General features: G+C 45.0%; 2 protein-coding genes across 3 annotated transcripts; one reads left to right on the top strand and one right to left on the bottom strand.

The window, feature by feature from the left end:
* Nucleotides 1-239: 239 nt before the first annotated feature.
* Nucleotides 240-11,961, top strand: PPP1R14D (protein phosphatase 1 regulatory inhibitor subunit 14D). 2 transcript variants are annotated; one of them, XR_010080539.1, is made up of 6 exons: nt 240-730; nt 4,817-4,912; nt 5,098-5,130; nt 7,162-7,731; nt 8,036-8,115; nt 8,608-11,961. XR_010080539.1 is itself a non-coding variant. In XM_063398515.1 (4 exons), exons 1-4 carry the CDS (start codon nt 497-499, stop codon nt 7,228-7,230), a joined length of 432 nt encoding a protein of 143 aa, XP_063254585.1. In that variant the 5' UTR covers nt 240-496; the 3' UTR covers nt 7,231-8,002. The 2 variants fall into 2 exon arrangements, 1 of the variants encoding a protein (XP_063254585.1); XM_063398515.1 differs by lacking the exons at nt 8,036-8,115; nt 8,608-11,961 and having other exon boundaries at nt 7,162-8,002.
* A 136-nt stretch (nt 11,962-12,097) lies between these two features.
* ZFYVE19 (zinc finger FYVE-type containing 19) lies at nt 12,098-24,086 on the bottom strand. The gene is made up of 11 exons (XM_063398514.1): nt 23,857-24,086; nt 23,191-23,312; nt 20,694-20,747; nt 20,043-20,203; nt 18,674-18,819; nt 17,667-17,781; nt 16,902-17,111; nt 16,328-16,407; nt 15,519-15,629; nt 13,987-14,129; nt 12,098-12,625 (listed from the first exon to the last, which is right to left on the bottom strand). Exons 1-11 carry the CDS (start codon nt 23,908-23,910, stop codon nt 12,553-12,555), a joined length of 1,269 nt encoding a protein of 422 aa, XP_063254584.1. The 5' UTR covers nt 23,911-24,086; the 3' UTR covers nt 12,098-12,552.
* Between the last annotated feature and the right edge of the window lie 1,939 nt (nt 24,087-26,025).

Here is a 26,025-nt window from a genome sequence, read left to right as displayed (position 1 = left end):
GTAAATGCCAAACAGACCATCTCAAAGGGAGCTAACCCTGTAGCTGCAGGCAGTTTACCGAGTATGAACTGCAGCGGGATTCAATGCATTATGTATGGATCAGCCCTCTGGAATTGCACATGCATGTAAGTAATGCCTGTAGGAAAACAGTAATTTAAAACCTCCTTCTTCCCCACCTCTTGGAGCTGACTTGTGTTAAATATTAACAAACATGGTTCATCAATTCCCTGGTTCACTTGGCTTCTTTTAACAACAGATGTTATTACAACAGCTCTGCCTGCCTCCCTGCTCCTGTCAGCACATCTGATGGTGAAACCCAAGCGTCTGCAGCTGTAACTCTGCCTGCAGAGCCTGGCTGTTGCCCCAGCCCTGTGGCCACCCCTAACTCTCTCCCTAGGAGCACCAATGCCTCCCACCTTTGGTGCCTGTAACTAGCTTGTGCTGGGAGACACTGGTTGCAGAGAGGCTTTGGTTAAAGGAGGCAGAGAAGGTGTGAATGAGCCCAGAGGAAGGCGAGCTCCTGCTGTCAGAGGAGGAGGTGGTGAGGATGGCCAGCAACTCCAGTGCGCTGCCGCGGGTGACCTTCCAGACGCCAGAGAAACCTGGGGAGGAATCATCACACAGGAAACTGGGCAAGCTGACCATAAAGTACAACCGCAAAGACCTACAGCGCTGGCTAGACCTGGAGGAATGGATCAACGCCCAGCTGCAGGAGCTCTACCAATGCCGGGTGAGTAGCTGGGGCAAATCAGCCACTTCCTTGTCGGGTGAATGGATCTAGAAGCCCTGTGTGCTGGCACAGGGGTTTGCTTGCTCTGTCTCACTGGAAATAGTTCCTTGACTTCAACTTCCAGCAGGTATCTCCATGCCCCCTCTGCAGCACTGACTGTGGTGTGTTGGCAGGCAGGGAAGCTTGCACTGATGCAATCCAACTGGCTTTGAACTGCCTGCTATTGCACCCACTGAGGGGGTGTAGCTATTGCTCAGCATGCGTAGCACAACCTAGGGAGATGTACAAACCCAGGGATGATTCTTGTTGCTGAACTCCATGTGGTGAGTGGCTTTGCAGTGAGCAGTATCCAAGCTAGCTGGGTTAGAGGCATCAGAGTATCCCTGTTCCTTTTTGACACAACAGTGTCAAACCTGCTGTTTGAATGAGACATTTCAGAACGTGCTGTGTCTGTAACTGCAGAGTCTGGACACACAGCTGGCAATGGGGAAGAATGGGAAAAAACTCTTTGCTCAAAGTTAAAGATCTTATATCTTCATCTTCAACAATCCCCAGAGCTGTCTCCCTTGCCTGAGCTTCTCTTTGCACCAGGAGCAGTCCCTCCCAAATTCTTCCTGCCTGCCTGAGAGCTGACCCATTAGGAAAGATTCAGGTGTGCCCACATCCAGCACCCAAATGGTTCAGATCATTGCTTCAGCTGTTGCATTTTTCACTGGGTTAGTGACATTCAATTTCCAGCACTGCCTGGGTATATTGAAATTTTAACCCTGTACTGTAGCTTCTGTTCATATATTGTCCTGAGATGCACGACACTTATGCTGGGTGCTTTCAGAAGCCATAGTGCTCTTCTGTTTGAGATAATCCTTTGGAGTGCAGTACAGTAAAAGATGAAAGGCTTTCTCCCATTGTACATCATGATCTCAAACCCATTTAAATAGCTTGATTAAGAGTTTTGCTTTTCTCTCTAGGGCAGTGGCTGATACAGTAAGAGAACTTTCAGACAGCTTTCTTGACCCACAGAAAATCTCCATCTTCAACAGATGACACAGACAGGTTTAACAAATTGTGTAAAACCACTTATTTATATCCTGGACGAGGACTGACTAAATGAACTGCCAGGCCCTTTCTGTCCTGTATTCTGTATTTGCAGCCTAGTGCAGTGTTAAGCACACTTTTGAGACACAAGGAAATAAGAGCTGATGATTACTTAGAGTCTTCCGCTCTGAGCATCAGCAGTTTCAAATTGCAATCAACAGTGAAGTGGACATGTTAGAACAGGCCAGGAATGGTGGTTTCATGCTACTTCCATGATGGTACAGAGAAATTTTTGCCTCCCCAGGCTGATTTCCTGGGCCTGGGAGCTATAGAATGATGTCACCTCCACAGCTGAAGACCCAGAATTCAGAAACTGCTTCTAAGTCTGTCCTTATTATTGTTGTTGCTGTTGTTTTTTATTATTACAATCATCGTTATAGTAATTTTCTGTGTGACTCTTTCCTATTTGATATTTGTGGGAATGTGCCGGATTCTCATGCCATGTTGGGAGATAAAACCAGTTAATTTCTGTTTTAATTTATGCCTTATGCAAAGAACAGGCAGAAAACAAATATGGAGAAAAAGGTCCTTTCTTCTGCTGCAAGTGCATGGCTCCTCTGAAAATGGGTATATTACTGGTTCTGTTCTGTTAACAAACTTTTTTAGATTTCCCAAACATAGCTTGCTTAGTAAAAATTACTAATCTCATCAAGTTAATTGTGAATTTCCAGTTGTTCTCAATATCTTATTGAAATGTTAGTAATAAATTCTCAGCTGTATCTTAGGTCTCTTGATAATGCATTATGAAACATTATACAGTGGGAGCAGAAGTTATCAGCTGACCCGGTCAAACAGGCAAAATTCAGAGTGTCTGCAAAGTGCTAGCTGGGCAGTCCTGTGAAGGCTGTTCAAAAGAGTTGCAGTGGCAATATTGCTTCCCAACCATGCCTGCACTGGCATTTAAGGGACTGTCCCTGGAGCTGGTAGCTCAGTTCAGAGAGTCCCTTTCCTGACTGTTGAGGTTTCCTAGAGATAAGCAAGGAGAATGGCTGCTGCTTTGATTAACAGAATATCTTGCCCTTTGGAGAATTACTGCAGTTTTAAAACATTAAATTTTGGGCACTTTTTTTTCTGAGACAGACAAGAAGCACTTGGTATGACCAGTAACATGACCCAAGATGGGGTTCTCCACGGGCTACTCTTACTTGCTGAAGTGTACAGAGATAGACCTTTACACTTGTAAAGGTGGCAGAAAAACAAATCAGTTTATGTTATCACTTCTGTTTTGCAGAGAATTAAGAGCTGTTTACTGTCATCAGAGTAGCTGCCCAAAGGGGATTCCTTTTCACTACTGCAAAATCCCAGCAGGCACAAGTGAGAAACCCAGCCATGCCCTTACAGGAACAGATTGCCAGTGGACTGTCCTTGCTAATATCTCTTCAGCACAACAGATTTCCCTGCTTTCTGATGTATTCAGGCCAGCATAAGAGATTTGCTATAAGGAAGTACATAACATAATGCTGTGCCAGGTCAGAGACTGTTAATAGAGTCTCTTCAAATACATACATGTGCCACAGTAAATTACTTGTAATCACAGAGATGTCCAGCAGGTCACCCTGCTCTCTTCTGTGTATTGTGACAAGACTATCTAGTTGCCCTGCTTCTTTGGGTTTCCTTGTATCCACGAACTTCCATTACAATTGTCTCTGTTACCTCTGACTTTGCTCCACCTGCCCTTGGCAGTGCAATGCTCCTGGTTGTCTTCCAGAGATTCAAATGTCAGCAAGGTTAGTTCAAACATCTCCTGATACAGGGAATGCTATGATGTTTACTGTCATGAGGCTTTTTTTGCAACAAAACTAAGACTTTGTGATTTTCAAGATGATTCCTTGCATATGGAAGCCAGAACAGCATCCACACTAGGACTAAAAGGCACAGGGATTTCCTACTCTATCGCCCTCCCAGCCTACTTACCTTCTTAACCAAAGTCAGACTTGATCAATACCTGTTTTCTGAAAAGTCACATGAAAACTTTTAAGAAGAAATACTGTGTGGGTCACAGTGCAATATATTTGACTTTGGTTTATTATTTATTCTTAAGTCAGCTGTGTATCAAAGCTAAACAAAGGCTTTCCACTTCCTCTCTGGCTTAGTATCAGTGACTGCTCAGGAAAAGTTTCTTTTTTTCCTGTAAGTATTGCCCTTATTGTTTAATGTTTTACATACACGTCCATAAATTGCCACAACCTGGCAATCAGGTACTGTGCTGTTCACTCAGTATCCTTATTCTACTGATTACTATGCCAAAATATCACCAGTGTTGTGCTGTGAAAGATTCATTTTGCAAATACACTGGAAAAACACAGGCTGCTTTCCTTGCAGAGATTTGTGAAGCTGGAATGTGTCTGTGATCAAGTTTATGAATGTTTCCAACTAACACCCCCATGCAGTACAAGATTATTACTCCAGCCACCAAACTGGGGTTCCTCTTACATTAAAGGAGACTATTAAATGCCTCTCCTGTATATTAGAGAAAGCTGGCAAAATATTGTTAGGTTTTTCAACAGCATAATTATTTTCTCTTCATTACTGCAAAAAGCCTTAGTATAAATACAAAGGAGGTGAGTGCAATTAGCATAAAAACCTAAAATCTCCTCCTATTACTTATGCCTCTCTAAGATTAGGCTTGTTGGAGTTCTGTTTGGTGAACTCTTCATAGAGGAAGGGTGTCACAGGCTGGTGTACATGGCACTGCAGTTTGATATCCCTGAAATGGTCTTCCAATGATGGGTGATGATCCCTGAGCAGTGTAGTGGTTGGAAAAGATGAAGAATGTGTACATCAGGATGTGTGGCTGTAAGAGACACCACAAAGGGGCTGGAATCCATGCCCTCATTATAAGAAACTCCCTTTTTTGAGATGATTTATATTTTGACCTAATTTTGCAACATAGTTTTATTATAACTCAGCTGCTTAGTTCTTTAAAGATGGCCTCTGGAGTTCTCAGAAGTTTGAAGGTTAATTAACTCTTGTGATTTTTTTCCTTTTTAGCTAAGGGAGGAAACAGAGGCAGCAGCTCCTGAACCACAAATAGATCTTGAAGATCTCCTGGAGGTCCCTAATGAAGAACAGAAATTAAAACTACAGGTCAGATTGAGGGACTTGGTGACTTTAAGGTAGTGAAGTTTTCTTCATAAAGACTAGTGGCATGTGGGATAGAGAACAGGTGTTTGTAGTGTTGCATGATGCTTTCTTGTGCCTTCCTTTTTGTAGGGAGGGGGGAATTAGATCAACTCATAAAATACTAAAATGACAACTCCTTGTTTTTTTAGGAAATCCTCCATGAGTGCTCCAGCCCCACAGAGGTGAGTAAAGCACCATATAAATTTACATGTAAACATGCCATACTATTCTGTTACAGTGTCTTTGCTGCTGCTTGGCTGAGTAGCCAAGACACTACTGTGCTGCAGATTTGTTTAATCATGATGGGAGGTGTTTGCCACTTTATTCTGATTGTAAAATTACGTATAAATGCACATGGATGAGCTGAAGGCAGAGCACTGGAGCAAATAAGGATTTATGCTTTACAATCAGGGGAAGGTCTTTCCATGTTTTGGGTATCCTAAGATGATCAGTCTGAGTTGGTATTTGATCCTCAGTGTAGAAAAGCCATAGCCAGTGACATAGCTCACATAACCATTTTTTACACTGTTAACTAAATGCATTCTTAGCTTAAACCACTGTAGGGTTATGAGAATATGAATGTAGAATGGCCCTTAAGTTGGACTGGGCAGAGAACTGCTGACCAGTGGCCATGTAGGTTAGTTTTACACATGGATTTTTTCCCCCATGTAACTTTACAAGTTTTGACTTTGAAATAGACAGTGAAATCCCACAATGTCCAGACGATTGGAGGCAATACCGTGTGCATGCACCACACAGGGATTGCCTTTGCTGCACTGCACCCCTGTGCAAAATGCAGTCCCCATCACTGCTTCAGCCACGTGCACTGCATGGGAACGTTCTGCTTGCACATCATCCATCAGACTCCACAAGCTGTCGAGCCGATGTGGCTGTGCAGTGATGCACATACAGAAAATGAGATGAATGCATGACTGAAATCCAATCACTGAATCACAATTAATATCTGAATTTATTAATTAATTAGCTGAAGTTAAACTGGGCTGTAGCAGTCATTGCAGATACTCTCCTAGCAGAGGTTTCAGCAAAGCTGGCAATATGAAATAGTTTTCAGTGTCTGAATGTCAGATCTGAGGCAAGAATCCCACATTCCCAGAGTGATAACTGAAGAGAGTTTTCTCTGCTACGTCACAAGCCATGAAAGTGTTTTGTGGACAGCACAGTACCTGCTGAATGCAGATACTGCTGCCCCATTGACAAAAACACATACTTTCACCCTGGGGATCTCGAATCCAGTCCCCTTGAAAGATCACAGCAATCTAACTGCAGAAAGCAGACAAGAAGCTGAAGGGACTGACTGAAAAGGAATGTATGATCCTAGGCATTTACTTCCAGAGCATGTTGTGGCAACCTCTGATCACCCAATTAAGGACACTAGGCTTCCACACAGCATAAATGGTAACAATACTTCCAGTGACCTTGCCTAATTACAAGAACATGTAGCTATGTCTTTGGGTAAGAAAGGCTGCACACTTCTTTGTGGTGATGTTACTTGCCATGCAGAGGGTAAAGTTTGCACTACTCACATTGTCTTCTGCTTGGAACAACCAGATAGGCCAGTTTAGTTCATAGTCCTTGGCTGTGTCAGCAAAGTAGTCAGGGTTTGTCTCCATTAACTGCTCATCTATCTGCTCTGCCTGTCCCTCAACCCCTGCTCAACGTTATCATTAGTCCTACGTGTTTTGCTCCACCTCTTCTCTGCCAGCCACTTCCTTGTAGAACTGGCACAGTTCCAGTATGGTTTGCAATTCACAACATGGAGCTTTACTGGTCCAACAAGAGAAACAGCTTGCTTTGCCCTAGATTGGGAGGGAGCAGAAGTGGGCAGGAGGTTATGGTGGCAACAGGAAACAGTGCAACCTAAAAGAGAACAACAGCATCCTGAGGTCATCTCATGGTGGGAAAAGTAGGTACCTGGGGTGAAGAGGGTCAAGCTAGCTCCTGAGGAGAAAGTAAACATGGCTGTTCCAAAGGGAGACAGGGGAAGGGAAGTAGAGGAGCTTTTAGACCCTTCTCGTCCACCACAAAGTCTCCTTTTTGTAAGCTAAAAGATAGGTTTGCTCAATATATATCAGAATTCTGGTTTCTGCTCAATGCGAGGGTGAATGTGGGAATGATGGAAACACCACAGTACTCTTTGGGCTGGTGAGAGCTGGAATTAATACAACATCCTTCTCAATCAATTCTTATCATAGGACTTCATTACAGAATTGCTCAGTCGATTGAGAGGTCTCCGGAGAGTCACCAATCCTCAGAAGAAATGACCTTGCTCACATGGAACACCCAGCTTTGGTTAAAAGGAAGCGTGTATCTTCCTCAGAAAAACCAGGATCAGCAACAGAACTCCTGAGTACAGTTAGGATTTATTATTGTTGAGAAACATCACTAAGTTTGTGAACTTTGTACCAGTGGTTTGAAGTCTCCACTCCTTCCAGATCTACACACACAGCAGGGAGCTAGACTGTAGCTGATTTTCCTGATTGTTAAAGAGTGTGTTAACCTGAGGAACAGGAGAAGATGTCCCTCTCCTTTAGATTCTTCTAGGAATATCCATGCTGGCCAAGGAGCACTGAATACAATTCTCAGGAGCTCATCAAGACTTCTTTTCTTCGTCCACTGCAAGGAAAACAAGGCATTGGTTATCACTCATTCATCAGCATGGAAAATCAGCCATTGTTAAGTTGCAATCATTTCAGTCTGGCTTGGACCCAACTGTGATCTGCCTGTTACCGCTGTACCTGACTCTACAGCATTGCACGTACTTTGTAAGTTTTATTAAGCCTCTGTTGTTTATGAAGGTTGGACAGAAAATACATGATAAGATGGAAGAAAAAATTTTGAGTGCACCTGGTCTACCTAAGGGGAAGTTTGTCAAACAGCTTCTAAGGCTAATGGCTATTTTTTTTCCTTTTTGTGGAATTTAAGACCTAAGGTTTAGATGCCTTTTCTAAAGGAACAAGGTCTGGGAATGATTTTTCTCCTAGTTGAAAATTATGTTGGAAAAATACTTATTTTATATTAAAACAGAGAAATCTAGCCATGCACTGCTTGCTCTTGCTCTCTCTTTAGATATTAAAGAAAAACTGAAGTAAAAAAAATACCTGCTCCCGACTTCCCTTCAGGGAACATCTCAGAGTTTTTGCAGACAGGTAGGTCTCACAAATGAGCACTGAAGTAGGGCACATTACCTTGCTGCACAAACTCTTCTGGCTACAACTAATGTTTGCCTGGAAAAATACAGAGGAAACTACATCCAGCCTCTCAGCAAGTCAGTAACTTGACACATGTGACTAGGAAATAAGACAGCAAACAGAGGCTGATTGCTTAGGCAGAGCACTCTCACATTATGCCCTGTCCCCACGCCGATGCCTGCCAAACACCAGAGATGAGTCTGAGTCACATCCAGAGGGGCTCCTATGGAGCAGAATGTTCCAGGCCAGCTTTTGAGTACATCTATTGCTTGTTTGGTGAGCCGGGGCAGAAGGGACCAACCGTGGAACCAGAGGGACATGCAGGTTAGCTAACAAAGGCAAACAAGAATTCCTGGGCTGGACCAGTAATATCTTAAATGCAGTAGTCTTTCCATCTTTATCAGTAGCAGAGTAATGACTATTATCTTGTTCTTCCCTCCTATTTTCCAGGTGTCAGTGAACAAACTGTGGGTTGTGTCCTCTGAGAGGACAAAATCCAAGCTGCAGTAACAACTGTGATGTAAGGGCCTGTTTCCTTTCACATGCTGTTGTTGTATCTGACTGGAAGTTGACCAGCCATGGACCTCATGCCTTGTTCTAAGGCTACTCCGAGAACGTTCTAAGCCTCACCCACTAGGCCGGAGAAATGGTCTTCCTTTATCAGGTCCAATATCTATCTGTGGGAGTCCTGGGAATGTGGCATTTTTGGCTTAGGGGCTAGTGGGCCATGCCTATCCTCATGAAATCTCAACTTTATAAGTAAAATTAAAAAAACCAAAAACAACCACACACAAAAAACCAAACAACCAACCAAAACCCCCCCAAAAAACCCAAAACAAACAAACAAACAAACCAAAACAAAAAAAAGCCCACAATAAAAACCCCCAACAAAACAAAAAATTAAATCTAGAGCCACAGTGGTTGCAGATCTGGGATTGCTTATGGATGACACCTGCTAAGACTCATGTAACAAACCCCTTGAGAAAGTAGAGCAGTATATTGACAAAAACCTCTAAGCACTGTTAAAAACAGCCTGGCATCAAACAGAAGTTCAGGTGGAAGTTCTAGGTGGACCGGTCATGAAGCAGAGTGCCCTAAACTAGAGATGCAATTAGCTACACAACAGTAGTACAGGAGTTCAGATTACTTACAATACCCCACCAACAGGCTTAGTTTTATTCTGCTGAGCTGCCACAGCACAAAGACATGCATCTCCTCTGGTCCAAGAGACATATTTTCTCCCCCTTAGCCATTGGTCTGTGTTTCCTCAATATGGAGTGATGCAAAAAGAATTTCTGTCTGTATTTTAAGGTAGACATTGTTAGAAACCAAAGTCAAAGCAGGATCTGAAGACTTTGCTTGACTGAAGTTGTCTTTATGCTTATCCTGCAAGTAGTAGGAAAGGAGTAACCTGCAGACCCCATCATGTGCAGTTGGTTCTAATACATAGGGAATTCTGATACATAATGATACATGAGAGCACTTCAGCTGAGCACAGTGAGATCAGGGGAGCAAGGCGACATGTGGCCAGTGGTAGAGCATTTCTCAGCTCACTGGTGCAAAAGAAAATGTAAGGCAACCAGAGTAACTTCTTTTTTTCTTTCTTAAACAGTAGTAAATCATACTTGGTTTGACTTATATTTTAACTTTGCTGTTTCTCAGCACCATCACCTGCCTAAGTATGTAGATACTATCTAAGAATGTTGCTTGAAAGGAACTTTGCCCTCTTGATCATACCAAGATAACTCAAGGTATTAAAATCCATCAGCTTTTCTAGTTTGAGTTCCTGTTGGAGTGGAGACTACATTTGACAATTCACACACAAAACATTTTGAGAGGGAAAGAAAATCTCATTTTCTCTCATGACTTGCTACAAAGACAAAAGCAAACAAGTTGAATCTCTTTCTGAAGATGCCGAGCTGTTTTCTGTCCTTGAACAGCTATGACTGAAGTTGATCTGGCCTGTCAGGAATTGACTGATTATCAGTATCTTTGTTTACCAGCACCTTTTCAAAGACAAGGATAGGGAGTAAGCAACACAGCTAACAGTGCACTGCCCACTTGAAGGTGATGCAGCATTCCTCTTTCACAATACAGATTCAGCTAGGTGTGCTTCCTGCAGGCAGCCCATCTGGATACCCCTCTGCCCCTCCTACAGGGAGCTCACTGAGGCAACAGCTACAGCGGGAATGGCTTCTCAGGGGAAAGTGATTGGGCTACTACTAAAATGGCCCATTACATGCAGAAAGTGCAGCAGCCACAAAAATGTCCATTAGTGGTGCAGGGAAAGCAGCAGTATGTGTCGCTATGACTGAAGAGACTCTTCCATGCATGACTAAGTTCTATTTCAGGTAATGGGTTGGGTGCATTTCTGGATTCCTTGGGATGGCCCCACAGAAACCAACCTGGGAATCTAAATAAACTGCTTCTGGCTGCAGCCTGCTCCATCACTACTGATGTGAACAGGGCAGCGCTTACAAGACAGAGGCTGCCTAACTGCAAAGGGGCTCCAAGTTTTGTTGTGGCTGATGAAGCATTCAAAATGTGGCAAGTATCATGCCAGATCATACTAAGATATTAAAAAAACCAGCAGCTGTAAACCAAGTAATAAAATTACTACTAACTGCTTGGAGAAGATACAGGCTGAAGCCCAAAGGAGTGGATCAATGCAGGAGAGAAATAATAATAGATAGTTGCACCTTCCCCTGCATATGTAAAACATGAAGGATTTAACCTCGGACAGAACCAGGCCGTCTTACTATCAGACTAATCACCCATGTCAAATAGCAATGAAAAAGTGTCACTCCTATGATAACATAAAGAAAGAAGCATTTTGGTTTTGTTTTTAAAACTGCAAGCTCCTCAGGGCGGTAACTTACTTAAATTTTGTGTAACACAGGGTTACTTGTGAACTCTTGCATCAGAACAACTCAAGTAGTTTTCCCATCTACCTGTCCTAAGGAGACAGGAACTGGTGAAGCAAGGGCTGCCAGGAGAAAGAAGATCCTCCACACAAGTCAGGTTCTTCCCGCACTTCCTAAGAAAAGGTTTTGATGGCACTGCTGGATACACTTGCCATTTTTTTGTGTTAACCTAAAGTATTACTATTCTACATTGTTTGAATCAGGTTTCTGTTGAAGAGCCTGATCCAGAGCAGCATTAGCAGAAACCCATCTTGAACAGTGGTTTAATTCATTTGCTGTCCTCTGACCAGAGGTGCGGGTAAACACCGTTTCATCACTTCACCTTGGAGGCACTGACCTTAAGCACGGGGGCAAGGCAGACAGCTGGGAGTGGCAGTGTCAAACCAGACAGGCAAGATTCATTGGAAATTCCCTGACAAGGGCAAATCCTTTATTTTGTTGCAATTGGAATTTGTCAGCCTTAGAGAGCCCTCTCAGAAGTCACACGATTTGGAAAGAGCTCATCCTGATGGAATACTAGAGTCTATTTACAGCTGATTTAGTTGGGTATTTGAAGCAATTCTGAGTGTTCTGGGCGCTGGCAAGTGTCCCTTGCATCTGGATTGTCTCCCAGGAGGGATATGGACATATGCAACTGAGCTTCTCTGATAACCAGAGAAAAGAGCATCACACAGGTAACATCTTTATCCTACCAGGGGACGAAGTAATAAACAAAGTCAAATCCTGCTTTCAGACTAACACGTTGCTCATACAGATGACATGACCTTGGCACAGCCACTGCAGGCCACAACACTGTATCAGGAGCAGATTACCTTTTCAAAGGATCCTTCCTTTCACGTCAGTGAGCAACACTGCCCTGCATCTTTTCCAGTCATGCCACAGAAACATTTTTGATGACTTCACTATTCTTCATCTTTCCCTAAGCCACTTGACACTAAGACTAGCATACCATTATAAGAAAGCAACATTTTGTAAAGGGCTATCAGGCATATTCAGGAGAGACTTTAACCACAGGCCTCTGTAGATAATTTTTATTATGCTTTAAAGTTCTCATCACACAAGTGATCACAATGCAGACATTTTTCTCAGTGCAAAGTGTTTTGCTGCCTGTTGAACCAGTGTATAAGCTGTTAGTAAAAGCAGGAAGTCATTTATCAGGCAGTCAGTACTGCCTTAAACACACATCTTTTACTGCTACCCACACTGTATTTATGGACTTGTATCCACCTCCTCACATCAAGTCCTCATTTATCCCCCAGCATGCACAGCAAACCCTGCATTCTCAGGTGAATTTGTGAAGACAAAGTCACACGCCCTCCAAGCCTCTCTCAGATTACAGCACATCCTTTAACTGTCCAAAACATCACTCGTTTTGGCTGCAAATCCACTTGGATTCTTCCATCTGGCTGGCTCCTCTGTTTTCCCATTCTCCAGCTCCTTTTCTGCCCATCACACACTCTGAAGAGTGTGATCACTTCTGTTTGCAAGGAAGATGATAGCGGGAGGTGTGGTGGTCCTTCAGGTCAAACTCCTCATGGCCTTCCCTAAGAAGCAAATACAAAGTGCAGTCAGAAGTAAATACCCAGGCCAGAACTCACCCTAAGCCACTGCACAAGATCTCACAGCAGACCTTAACCAGAACCTTATCCCCGGGGTTGGCTGTGAGGACCTGACTGACAGCCATGTGGAATAACTACTTAAGATATTTGCTCGTAACAGAAATTTCTGAGGTGCTTTATGGGAAGATCTGCTCATCCTTGTCAGCCAGATTTGAAAATGACAGCAGATCCTTCTGTTTCTTTCCCTTTTGAAGAGATTCATGTAATTAATTTTCAGCACTGTGTCTGTGATTCTAGGGGCATTAGCAACTGTGACAACAGACAAAATGACAGTCTCCTCCAGAAAACTCTGGAAAGTAACTGAAAATAATGTGGTGTATTGGCAGCTGTCTTAACCACACTCAGCAGCAGGCAGGACTGAGTAAGACACAAGCCTGCATCCACAGCGTGTGGCTGATACATTTACCTGCCAGATTGCCAAATCTGCTTTTATTGATGTTTGCTGTCACGTACTTTTGTTTGTATGCTTTGTTTTTAATAATCCAATACTACCAGTCATGTGTTTTCTGAACATTTTCATACGGTTTCCCCCCACTGCATTGGCATTTCCCTACAGATACATTTGCAGGAAATGAGAGAATATGCACAAAAGCATCTCTTGTTATCCCAACCACATTTTTAGCAACCTGCTGTCTTAATGTCATCCAGCAGTAATCTGAGAACCAAGCCAACTACCCAATGCTTTTGAGGCATGAAAACAGGTCACTCAACCTGCTAGGAATAGCTTTCAAAGGAATTAACCCTCCAAATCTGAGACATGAAAATTTTGTCAAAAATCAAGCTACATATGTTTAAGAACCAAGACTATAGCTGCTGCAAGGCCTGACTTATGAAAAAAAGCTCACACATACGTGTTTCAACAAAGAATTTTTTAATATCGTTTAGGATTGCAAAGTCTCAACCCAAGAAAACCCTCAGGAATTCATACTATCTGATCTCCCTCTTTAAGGGAATTCAGCCCACGTCATCCATCAATGGCATTAACAAGCCACAGGAGTCACTGAACAATGGTCTCATTTATCCCATCCCACGTAATGCAGCGCATCAGCTGCTCCAGAGAACACTCAGACAATGTGCCCAAACATGCACTGAAGCATTTCTGCCTAGGACCAGTTTAGTCCCTGAAGCCTGGGACAACTACTGATCACACAAAGTGTTCCTGTAACAACTAGCATTCAGCTCAAATCTGGATTCTCGGCCTCCTACTGCCTGTTTTTCTGCCCAATGAGAAAAACATTCAGAAGGGGCCCAGCTTACCTTCGAGCCAGAGGAATTGTGAGACTCACCAAAAACAGCGCTGGCAGTAGAGGTCCCCATCACAGCCATGGCAGCGCAAAGTGGCATCTTCGTTGCAGATGCAGCACCAGGGTAACTCATCCTCATCACTATCCTCTGCCCTTGCAAGAGCTGTGGTGGCTGGAGTGTGGCTCTAATTCACAAGGAAACAAGAGAGAGAGAGTTCAAACCCCAGCACAGACAATAAAGGACTTTAACTGTAATGCATGAAGGCCACAGTGACCTGTCCCATGGTCCACAGTTTCCTCTCTGTTGATCCTAAGTCTGTGAGATGAACTTGCCCAGAGCACAGGGACAGGCTCCATATGTGTCTAGATTGTTAAATAAAAACCCAAGATACTTGCTAGAATTTGGGTTTGAGTCTGTGTTGCTTGGAACATAAACAGGTATTCAGCCTCATTTAGTGTCTACAGTGACGTACACCCACATTGTGTGTGCTCTGTTAAGGGCATAAAGCCCAGATATTCTGGCAGGCACCACAACAATACCATGTGACACACAATTCCTGCTGCAAAAGCAAGAGATCAAACAGTTTTGCTGAAAGGGGCTATGTGGGAAGGGAAAGGAATGTGGAGGTGGGGTGTTGTTTTCTCCCTGTTGTAGAAAGAAAACTGTGGGACAAAGGAAGTGCTTTGCCAAAAGGCCCCTACTATTCATTTGTACCTGAGGCTGGAACAAAAAGATCTTCTGAAATCAAAACCTAAAAATATTCATACAGCCAACTGTGATCTCCTTCTCCCTTACAGAGAACTCCTGTTGAACTGAAAACACACTGAGACATAGTGCCTGGACACTGGCAAAGGCAGCTTCCTGACACAATCTTTTCCTAGTACTATCTTTTGCATCAGTAATCCCAGAAATGCAAAGTGTCATACCTGAGATGGATGTTTTTGATAATGCTTACAATTATATAATTTCTTCCACTGGGAGCAGGCCTGACAGGTGCCTGTGAGTCACAGGTGCATTTGATTCTTGTTATATTCCATAGTAGGCCAGAATCCACTCTGAGCATAGGATATCCTGCTACTAATTCCTTCCTCTTAAATTATATGAGAACATGAACAGTAGAATACTATCTAGAGGTTCTGTTCTGCACATGCTGAAAGCACTGGTACACCTCCCATTTACTCTGGTTCAGATTGTAAGGTACTAGACCATGGCCTTGTTGATCTAATAACACATATATATACATGTACAATTATCTAATGGTCATATTGTGAGGTGTCTACCAGCTTCTCTTGGTTTACATGACGTTGGAACATTCAACACAAAGCCAGCCTAAAAGGAATTGTATTTCAGGGAACAATTCCTTTTTTAAGTACAAGGATGATTCACAGCTGAGCTCAGAGCTGGTCAGCCTTGCAGAAGCTGTTTGGATTGTTTGCTCTGGAGAAACTGGTTGGTTATTTTTTTTTCTGCATCAAGCCTAGGATACAACAAACTTTTGCTGCAGAACTGTACTCTCCTGACATCCTGGAACATTTGTGATGTTAATTCAAGAGATCCTGACCGGGTCACTGACCTTTTGCTTTGCTTTCTTAAACAGGTTCTGTTGTGAGGGTCCTGGTTGGGTGGTCTGATCTGGGGGAATGTTGAATCCACTAGCTTCATCCAGGGCTGCTTCCTCTTTGAGCTGGTAACAACACAAAGCAAGAAGTCTCTTGTTTCAAACACAGCTGGGAGCCTCATTCTAGGCCCTAAACCCCCCATGCTTGTTGCTCTCGTGCAGTAACAGGAGACAAGTCTGAATGCAGCTGGTGTTACCCAGAGAGATGTAAGCTCGCTCTGCACTCAGAACACTGTGTGTCCATTGTGGACAGTCTGCAGCAGCAGGGGCCTGCAGCTCACACTCTCTGCTTTGCAGTGCAGCTAGCAGGCCCTCAGCATCATGCTAATCACATACATGTGACATATCAGACAAGCTCAGGTCTGCCTGCAAGACAATTCAGAGACATTTTAGGGAGAAATGTAGGCGTAAGCTGAGCTACACAGCACACATCTCATCATCCATGTTCTAACTGGCTGGAGGAAAACACAGAACAAGAAGTGACGAAGTACCAGCAAAGTGTGGTTATACAGGAGACACACGCAGACCACAAGAGACACTAGGCAGGAATGAGAATGACAATGTGACAGACTAGAAGTATTGTTGTCAATTGCCTGTCAAATAGTTAAACAGCCCTTGGGAGCTAGTATTGGAAAAGCACTAGGAAAGTAAGGAATGAAACTCTTCCCAGGAACAGAACACATGGTTTTTACGCTCACCAGGTAACACACACACGAGGGATAACCAAGAGGAAGGAAAACAAGGGCACAGCTGCCACTTCTGACCTGTTTCAGCACTCTGGAAATGGCCTCTTCCTCACCCACTTCCTCATCACTGTCAGGGAGCTTATAGGTTTCCAATGTAACTGTAGGAGTAAGAAATGTGAGCCTGTAACTCACACCTGCCTCAAGCCTTGTGCCCACTAATGTACCAGAGACAATTCTTTGTGGTGTGAGCTGGCTGTGGCATTCTGGCTCTGACCTTTCAAGGTGCAGATTCCTCAAAAAGTACATGACTGTTTATTTTGTAATACTTGGAAGAGAGAAGGAAAAGGTCCCCACCAAAACCAGAGGTTTGGTTTTAAATGTTTTGTTGACCTCACCAGAGCATGCTAGAATTATCCCAAAAAAGGGTGCAAGACAAAGTAGTCTGACCTTACTGTCCCAGCCTCTACCCTCAACTTAGATCTTTCATGTTGATTTCATGATAAACCAACCTGTACAACTTTACAGACAGAACCAAATCTCAGCCCGTTTCTTGCAGAACGGAGGAACTGAATAGATAAACATGAATAAAGAATTTACTCTGTCATACCAACTTGATTCCTCTCTTGGCACTGGATTCCCATCTGCTACCCACCTTTCTCTGGGTCCTCGCCTTTGAGGGCTGCCAGTCTCTTGGCAACCTGTAGGATCTTTTCCTGCCTAGTGTTCTCTTCCCGCAGCTCAGCAGCAGCCTCTGCCAGAAGTTTGTTCTTCTCTTCCTCTAGCTGTTTTGGGTCCAGGTTTGCAGGGCAAACACAATCCTCACTTTGCCGATTGAGATCATTCAAACTTTGGCTACTAACAGCTGCAGATGAACACACAGAACACACTGGTGACTCAGCAGCAGTGTCCCTTGGGCACAGAAAACATGACAAGTGATGCTATGAGAGCAGCTTGCTGCTCTCCATGGAACTGGATAACAAGAGGAATGGCATGCCAGTAGGATCTTCGCTGTACGTGAAGAGAAGAAAATGAGCTAATCTGTGGCCTATAGTGAGATTACAGAGAAAGCAATGCAGCCAGAAAGATAATGGTATGCCAGATTCTGATGTTTTGTGACAGTGCACAGGTGCATTAGGAATAGCAACAGCTCCCCCTCAGGGAGGAGTCACTTTAGAGAAACAGAAAATCTGAATAATACAACCCTGGCAGGAAGGAACCATCTCCAAGCAAGGACACCAAGACCCAGTGTGGAGCCAGATGGCTGCTCTTGGTCAGTGTGGGGGATTATAAGGGGAAGGTATGGACAAACTGGACACCCAGCTCACTTGTAAGTCACACAGGGAGGCACAAACTCTCTTCTCAGCATAGCACATACATTATTAGACATAAACAGGTCTTTAAACACCAAAACAGATACCTTGAGGCTGAATTCTTCGTCTGTAATGCTCATCAATGGCAACCTCCTCAGACAGCTGAGTTAACAGGTCATCTGTCTGCTGGACCAGACTTCGGGTATCGGGAGGTTGGTGCACCTAAGAAACCAGGGGAGTGGGATAAGGCAAATGAGAGGAAAGTGGCATGCTCCATCAGAGGAGAATTTTGGCAACCAAGACCACCCTAGATGGGAGCAGCATACAAAGATGCCTCCACTGACACTGACAATCTCAGTTTACAGTTACATGGTGTAAGATTCATAATGGTTTCCTTTTCAGAGGTGCTGCATGCACACAGCTCTAAGAGCAGTCACCCAAACAAGGCAAAGGGGTGCTGCCTGTGTAGGAATCCATGCTGCTGGGCTGGATCCCAGCCCTGCCACTGCCTCCAGGGTAAACAAAGTGCCATTCTCAACAGTGACAGCCAGCACTGACCCCACAAAGACCTGTGAGAACAGCTGGGCATGCAGCTGAAAGAACCATAAGGAAATGGAATCTTGGGGGACAAGATCATTCCTATAGGCTTTTAAGGCATATATCCAACTGATTTGTCTGCAGCCTCAGAAATCATGCTGGGCTTCCATTTCTGGAAAAATTAACAGGATTCTGCCCAGCTGATCTGCAGTAACAACTGGAAGATGTAATTAGAAGGCAGGGCTGATATGTCTCCAACACAAACAGCTCTGAAAAACTGCGACCACTCAGGTATATAAATTAATTCAGAGTAAAAAACCTTAGCATCTACTGTTAAAAATACACACATGAACTACATTTGGCATAAAGGAACACGTTGCATTCAAATTGAAGCAGTGAACTGGTAAAGGGTGGTGATTTGCTTCTGGGACAGTGACACAATCAGGAAACAGAGATTCCTGAAGGAAGCTACCTGGACACAAAAAAGCTGAAGAAGGAAGAATGGTTAGCATGCTGTGCCACCAGTTAGTGTGTCAGCTCAGAATAAATTGCTGACTAAAGGGCTGAGGGAGCTTACAGGTCTGGGAGCTTGGGAAGGAGGATCTCTCCCCTGCAGGACAGCCAACCGATCCTCCATTTCCTGTGTGGATGGAACAGGTCCTCGGCCATCCTCCTTCAGGGCTGCCAGCCTCGCTTCGATCTCAGCCTGAGTAGGGATGGACTCTGCAATTCACAGTAACCCAAGGGAGGAGATTATTCTGTTACTGAAAATGAAAAGCTACACTTTTTTTCCCCCGTTAAAATTGTGTTTCTTTCTGGAATCAGTCTCTGAACACCTGAGCAAAAACCTCAGCCCTGACATGAATGAGGGGTCATACTGCAGTGAATCAGAGACTACCCCGATGCTAACTGCTATCCCTTTCTTCCAAATCCTTGCCTCCTTCCCAGTTTATCTCCTAGCCATAACATAAGTATTAGGGTGATGTCACCTGGAAATCAGCTGACTTGGGATTCTAGGGACAGGCAGAGAAATGACTGTCATTTAGGCAGTTCAGTCCATTGGTCCCACCTCTCCTAATGCAATTCCAGCCTTATCAGACTGAAATCCTCCCCTGCCACATAATGGACAACAGGCAATGGCTGCAAGTTATTCCAGGGGAGGTTTAGACTGGATATTAGGAAAAATTGCTTCACAGAAAGGGTTGTCAAGCACTGGAAAAGGCTGCCCAGGGAAGTGGCTGAGTTACCATCCTTGGAGGTATTCAAAAGATGTGTAGATGTGGCACTCTGGGTTATGGTTATGGGATATGGGTGGTGGACTTGGCAGTGCTGGGTTAACGGTTGGACTCGATGATTCTATGATAATAAGGTAACCACTTCGAAGAGTGTTCTTTTTCTTTTAAAGACCACATATAACATTTAAAATAGTTTATTCTCATGCAAGCACCTCAAAGCAGTCCCAGCACCTGACAGCTGTGGACTGGGGTGAAAATCCTTTTCCTTCTCTCTGAGACAAGGCTGGTCAGAACATGGTCCCACACAGACTGGAACTGCTGTTGCCAAGACAATGACTCACAGGAAATCTTCTTGAAAATAGTTTGGCCAGACTTTCATTTCATTCTACTCCAACGGATTTTACACAAGTTTTTACCACAAAAAATGGAAAATGAGAAGGTGATTTGACAGGTAAGACACTGCTGCAAAACTAAGTAGTAGTTTCAAGAGAAACCCCAAGAAGCAAAATGAAATTGGAACATTGACCTAAAATCATTGTAGAAATTGGTCATTATGGCAACAGAACTTGGGTGCTCTGTCCTGTTTTAAGCCTTCATCCCCCTAATATCACAGCCTCTTAAAGCCCAGCACTTCCTTCTCCCTCCAGGCTCCTTGTTTCCCAAACAGTTGTATTCCCAGCCAAGATATTCATGGTATTCTCTAAAACTCACTCGGTTTCCTTTCCTCCCTGAGCCTCTCCAGTCTCTCTGCAATAGCTCTATCCTCTTTTGAGAGCCCCTGGTATCTGCAGCGTGCTTGACCTGGGGGTTTTGCAGCTGCCTTCTGTTGGTCTTTCAGCTGGTTTTGTTTAGCCTCAAAAGCTGCTACACGCCTGCGACAAGAATGGAAAAAATACACAACAATTGAGAACAGGCATTTTAACCTGGAGATAAGAAAACATCCTCTGTCAACCCAACAGGCTGTCTGAAGAATGCCAGTGCAGAACAGAAATGAAACCACTCTCTCCAATATCAGCACAATAAAGTATTCCTAAGAGTAAGGAAAACCTTAGCTCAAAAGAACAGCACACCTGGCAGTGCTTCCCAGGAGACAAGGAACATTGCACCTCGAGGTTCCTGTTTCCAAGCCAACTCTGATCAGCCACAGATAATTGCAGTTCAGGAGTCTATTCAAAAGAGCACAGCCCCCACCCCTCCAAACAAACAACCCAGACAGCAAAACAAAAGCTCCATCCTTAATCTAACTCTGAACAAGCAAATACCCACACCACAAGCCCCACTTTTGCTGGTTTCCATAGGGGAAGAGGAGGGTCTAAAAGGCTCATCTGCAGTATAAAGAACTGCTTTGCAAGTGCAACTCACTTTTTGTAGTTTTCTGGTGGTGACCATTTTGCTGAACTGCTTTGAGATCCTTCTCTGAAAGACAAAAACGATTTCTCTGAACTCAACATACTGAAAATACCTGACAATACTTAAAAATCACCTAGTCTCTGAACTCAAGAGGAATCAACAGATGTTTCTTGACCTCTTGGTACTGCCCCTTTCTTAACCTCATTAATACTGAGAGGAATCAGCTTATGCAAGGTATTAAGATAATATAGCTGCCCAGGAGCCTTCATCTCTGTCCTTTGGTCCAGTTGTTTTGCCTCTGGACAGAATGTGATTTAATTTGGTCACCAGTGATCTAGAGGAGGTGCGGCTGAAATTCCCTTGCCTCCCACAGCCTGCACCTCCCAGTCCAGAGAGCAGGTGGAGAGTACTTAGGTAAGACTCCCGGTGTAATTAGCTTCCATGCAGCAGGACACTCTGGAAGCAGCTGGGGCATGCAACAAACACAGTATTATATAACATACAAGTAAAACAAAGCATTACAAAAGTTATATAATACCATCTTCAGAACATTTGAACACTGCACACCACAAACACGAATAACTCTTCTACTTTGCTGTATTCAGACTGAAGGACTAAACTAGACACTTATGTAAGTCAGCATATTTTATTTGTTCTTAGAAATCACAGCTAAGGCCCATATGGTAATGACTGAATGCAGCATTGTTAGAACACTTTCCAAAGTTCTAAAGCTTCAATTCTGAAAGCTATTTGCATGAAGAACAACAACATATGCAGCCTACAGAACTGCAGCCTGCGTGTATTACCTGCAGGGCAGGATGCCATCCAGAGGGACCTGGACAAGCTCAAGAAGTGAGCCCTTGGGAATCTCATGAGATGAAGTGCAAGGTGCTGCACTTGGGTTGGGGCAACTCCTGGTATCAACACAGGCTGGAGGACAAACGGATCAAGAGCAGCCCTGCCAAAAAGGACCTGGCAGTGCTGGTGGATGAGAGGCTGGACATGACCCAGCAATGGGCACTCCCAGCCCAGAAAGCCAACTGTGTCCTGGGCTGTACCCAAAACAGCGTGGCCAGCAGGGCAAGGAGGAGGGGATTCTGCCCCTCTATTCCTCTCTCATGGGACCCCACCTGCAGTGCCGCACCCAGCTCTGGGGGCCTCGGCACAGGATGGACATGGATCTGTTGGAGCAAGCCCAGAGGAGGCAACCAAAGTGATTAGAGGGATGGAAAACCTCTCCTGTGAGGAAAGACTGACAGAATTGGGATTATTCAGCCTGGAAAAGAGATGGCTTCAGGATCACCTAACTGCAGCCTTCTAGTACCTGAAGGAAACTTCCAGGAATGACGGAGAAGGACTTTTTTAGAAGAGCACATAGTGACAGGACAAGGGGGAATGGTTTTAAACGGAAAGAGTGTAGGTTTAGATACCAGAAAAAAAATCTTTATTTGGAGAGTGGTGAAACACTGGAACAGGTTGTCCAGAGAAGCTGCGGATGCCCCATCCCTGGAAGCATTCAAGGCCAGGTTGGATGGAGCTCTGAGCAATCTGGTCTACTGGAAGGTGACCTTGCCCACAGCACAGGGGCTGGAAATAGATGATCTTTAAGGTCCCTTCCAACCCAGGCTATTCTATGATTCTATAATCTACCTGCTCATACAGTCAGGGAAGACTTTTTCTGGTGTGGCTCTCTAGTGCTGATATTAAAATGATGAGAAAAAAAGACCCAGAAGAAACGTCAAGACAGGCAGCTCTGTTTGCTTAATGGCTATGAAGTTGTGAAGGGAAATCACAAAATTTCAAAACTGAAAAGACTGAATACTGTCTTTCACTGTTTCCAGCAGCCCATGAAGATGACCTTCATTAATGAGGCTCTTCTCCTTTAGACACCTGCAGGGGCAGAAAATTCCCCCCTTGCTGGTAAAAATTCCTTGCTATAGGAGAAAAGGGAGGAAAAGGAACAAGAGAAATGCAAGAGAAAAAGGAGAACATGGAAGAATTGGTTGACAGAGGGATTCTGTTGTACACCTGGGTTCTTGTCCTCTTCAAGGAGGATTTATGTCATTGTTTGCCCACAGCAGTAATAACACTGTGAACATCTTATTGTCAGGCTATTCAACTATACACATCTGAGCAGACTGCCAGAACTGTTAAAGGGGTGTAGATTTCTGGGCAAAAACACAGTGTGGCTTAACCTCAGCCCATCTAGTTAAGCTGTCCACAGGAATTCAGTGTCCATCCATGAAGATTTAAACCTGATGCTTTCAAACTTCTTTGTCAACCACAGTGAACAAGCACAAATCCCGATTCCTATTTTAGGACTGCACAGCTCATATAACAACAAGTTCAGAGATGTCCTGTCTTGAAATTCCGGGATAGAGGCAGCATCCAGTCACATATGGACGGCAGAGCTCTCCTGCAGAAATCTGCAACACCTCACGGAATGTAAACTGAAGGGAAAAAAAAAAGCAGGAAACCATTTTTGGGTGAAGAAACACTCCCATCTTACCCAGTTAGTTTCTCATGGCACTGCTTGCACACCTTCTGCTGAGTGTTTCCACAGCGGGGAACAACAGCGCTGAAGCTCCGGCAGCCCGAGCAGAAGGACCGTCCGCAGTTCTTGCAGCCACACTGCAGAGACACAAGAGAGGGGCAGGACAGGGCTTCACCACCTCGCCACCACACACCTCACTCCTCTGCCCGGCCGCCTGCGGGCACACAGGCAGGCACACACAAAATAATGCTGGGGTTATGCTGGGGTTTTTGTGACAGAACTGTTTCACCAGCTGCTGCTGAAGATATGGAGACTCGAGAGCCTTGGAGCATCAGCACATAACTCCTGCTGGGAGCTAAGTCACCACTTCACCCCACACTATAACGAAGTGTGTGTGTGAATTGTCTGAGACCATAACAAAATACTGGATTAGAGTGATGGCATTCAATTACTTTTTTTTTTTGGTGGGGGGTATGTGTCAGTAATTTCCCATATCTGAAGACATATCGGAATTAGGCACCACGAGAGCTCAGTAGGCAAGGACCACAACGCCAGGATGCTGGCCGGGAAGCGAGTCTCGGCGCAGGGCGAAGAAGCTCCCGGTTCCCTTCTCAGCCCCTTGCACTGCGGGGAGGCACCTGCGGGACCGGCCCGCTCCTGACTCCCCGCAGCCGGACTTGCCTCTTTCTTGAAGACAGAGAACTTGGACGCGCACCCATAGCAGCGGCTATCCATGGCGCTACCGCCCGGCCCGCCCTCAGGCACGGCGCAGCACTCCCGCTATGCCCAGCTCCATGGTCTCCCCGGTGCTGAGGCTGCCTCAGGCCCACGGATCGCCGGCGAGCGGGGCTGTCACAAGCCGGGAGGCGCGGACACCACCCTCCCGTCCCCTCAACACGGGGCTGGCGACGCACGGCCTCACGGGAGTTGTAGTCCCCTACCCCGCCCTCCCCGCCTTCAGACGCCAGGCGGCTCTCCGCAGATAAACTACACTGCCCAGTGCTCCGCACGGTCCCTGCGCCGGCCCGGCTGCGCTTCCATCGCCGCGCGGTGCATTGTGGTACGTGCAGTCTGGTGCCCCTGCCCGCCCCCGCCGGGGCCGCATTACCTGTTCTTGGGTGTTAAAAAGACAAAAGGTGTATTCTCTAAGGCTAACAGTAATGCGCTCAAGCTACTCAGGTGTTTTTTTTTGGTTTTTTTTGTGTTTTTTTTTTTTTGTGTTTTTTTTTTTTTTTGTTTTTTTTTTTTTTTTTTTTTTTTTGTGTCCGAAACCTGTGGTGAGATCCCGGTTCAGAATAGCAAGGATCAGATGAACTGCAAAACTCCGGTTATTGGCAGCCCATCCTTCTGCCAGTGTTGATCCGCCTGCCCTCAGGAGAAAGTGTCCTGCAGTGTTTGTAAAAAGAGTCACGGAGTGCAAATGAGTCATCCTGGTAACCGCGTGGGTTTGCAGGTACATTGTGCATTCTTTCCAGTTTAATATATAACCCCACGTTGTAAAGACCTACACCATTAAATTAGGAAACTGACTGGTTTATTCAAGGAAGTAAAACATTATTATCTGAATAAAGCTAAATTTAAAGGGGAAAAAATGAGGGTTCTCTCTCAGTCTTTCATTTTTAGGCCTTTGCTTGTTGGGGTTTTTGTTTGGTTAGGTTTTTTAATGGTAAAAAACTTTAGAAAGACAACTGGAAGCTAACTTTTGCACCTGTGCTGCAATTGGGTTAGAGACCACCCGGACATTCCAGGTATTGTGGGCATACAGCAGGGAATCGAGACAAACATAAACTCAAAAGGCTTCATTGTCTTTGCTGTTGAGCTGCTCAATGGGAAAACAGGAACAGGAGATCTCAATCTCGATGTTACAGTGCAGCCTACTGATTGTCAGGTGGAATCTGGAGTGCAGCTCTTTAGGAGAAAACACAAGCCACACCCCAGGGAAAGCTTCCCAGCCGTGGGGCAGCGCCCGCAGAGGTGCGGGGGGATCGCGTTAGGGCTCCGAGGTCCCTGCAGAGAAGTGCCGGGGCTGCCCAGCCGCGCTCAGGGCGGGAGAGGCGCCTCCCTCTCACCTGGCTGCAGAAACGCCGCACGCTCCCGTTCCCGCTCCCGTTCCCGTTCCCGTTCCCGTTCCCTGCAGGTGTCCGCCAGAGGGGGCCCAGCCCCCGCGGTTCTCCAGCTCCTGAGCCGAAGGCTATCTGGCAGCAGGGCAGCAGCAGCTTTGCTTTATTTCTCTTTGTTGCCCGCGGATGTTTCCCGTGGTGAAAAATCCTATATGACGACTTAGCCTATAAGGTTTTCAATTTCTATTTGAAGTGCAGGAGAGATTAAGTGGGTTTTGGTTGGTGTATCTTCTTGGCAAACTCAGTTGTTGCACAGTAAGGTGTACATTCTCTGCCCTACATCGTTATAGCTACTCTGCTCTGGGGAGCTCCCGCCTGGAGTGCTGCATCCAGGTCGGGAGCCCTCAGCACAGAAAAGATAAGGCTCGGTTGGAACATGTCCAGAGGAGGGCCACAAAGATGATAAGGGAGCTGGAGCACTTTTCCCATGAGGACATGCTGAAGGAGTCGGGTTGGGTCGAGTTAAGAGACAAGAAGGCTCTGGGGAAACCTTATTGCAGCCTTTCAGTACTTACAGGGGGCTTATCTGAGATAGGAACAAGAATTTTAGCAAGGCTTGTTGTGATAGGACAAGGGACAATGGTTTTAAACTAAAAAAGGATATAAGGATAACATTTTTATGTGGGGCTGGTGAGACACTGTAACAGGTTGTTCAGAGAGATGGTGGATGCCCCACCTCTGGAAACATTCAAAGTCAGGTTGGATGGGGCTCTGAGCAACTTGGTCTAGT

The sequence above is a fragment of the Prinia subflava genome, chromosome 5 (genome assembly GCF_021018805.1).
Source record: "Prinia subflava isolate CZ2003 ecotype Zambia chromosome 5, Cam_Psub_1.2, whole genome shotgun sequence".
Lineage (NCBI taxonomy): Eukaryota > Metazoa > Chordata > Aves > Passeriformes > Cisticolidae > Prinia > Prinia subflava.
Note: the sequence above shows the minus strand (reverse complement) of the source record. Positions and strands in the feature narration are given on the sequence as shown.

Coding starts and splice junctions, on each gene's coding strand:
- ZFYVE19 (XM_063398514.1), bottom strand. CDS start 23,910: ATGGATAGCCGCTGCTATGGGTGCGCGTCCAAGTTCTCTGTCTTCAAG. Junction 18,820..20,042: donor CAGGGAGGAAAGGAAACCGA/GTGAGTTTTAGA, acceptor TGTGAATTGCAG/AGTCCATCCCTACTCAGGCT. Junction 16,408..16,901: donor AGGCGAGGACCCAGAGAAAG/GTGGGTAGCAGA, acceptor TTACTCCTACAG/TTACATTGGAAACCTATAAG.
- PPP1R14D (XM_063398515.1), top strand. CDS start 497: ATGAGCCCAGAGGAAGGCGAGCTCCTGCTGTCAGAGGAGGAGGTGGTG. Junction 731..4,816: donor AGGAGCTCTACCAATGCCGG/GTGAGTAGCTGG, acceptor TTTCCTTTTTAG/CTAAGGGAGGAAACAGAGGC. Junction 4,913..5,097: donor AACAGAAATTAAAACTACAG/GTCAGATTGAGG, acceptor TTGTTTTTTTAG/GAAATCCTCCATGAGTGCTC.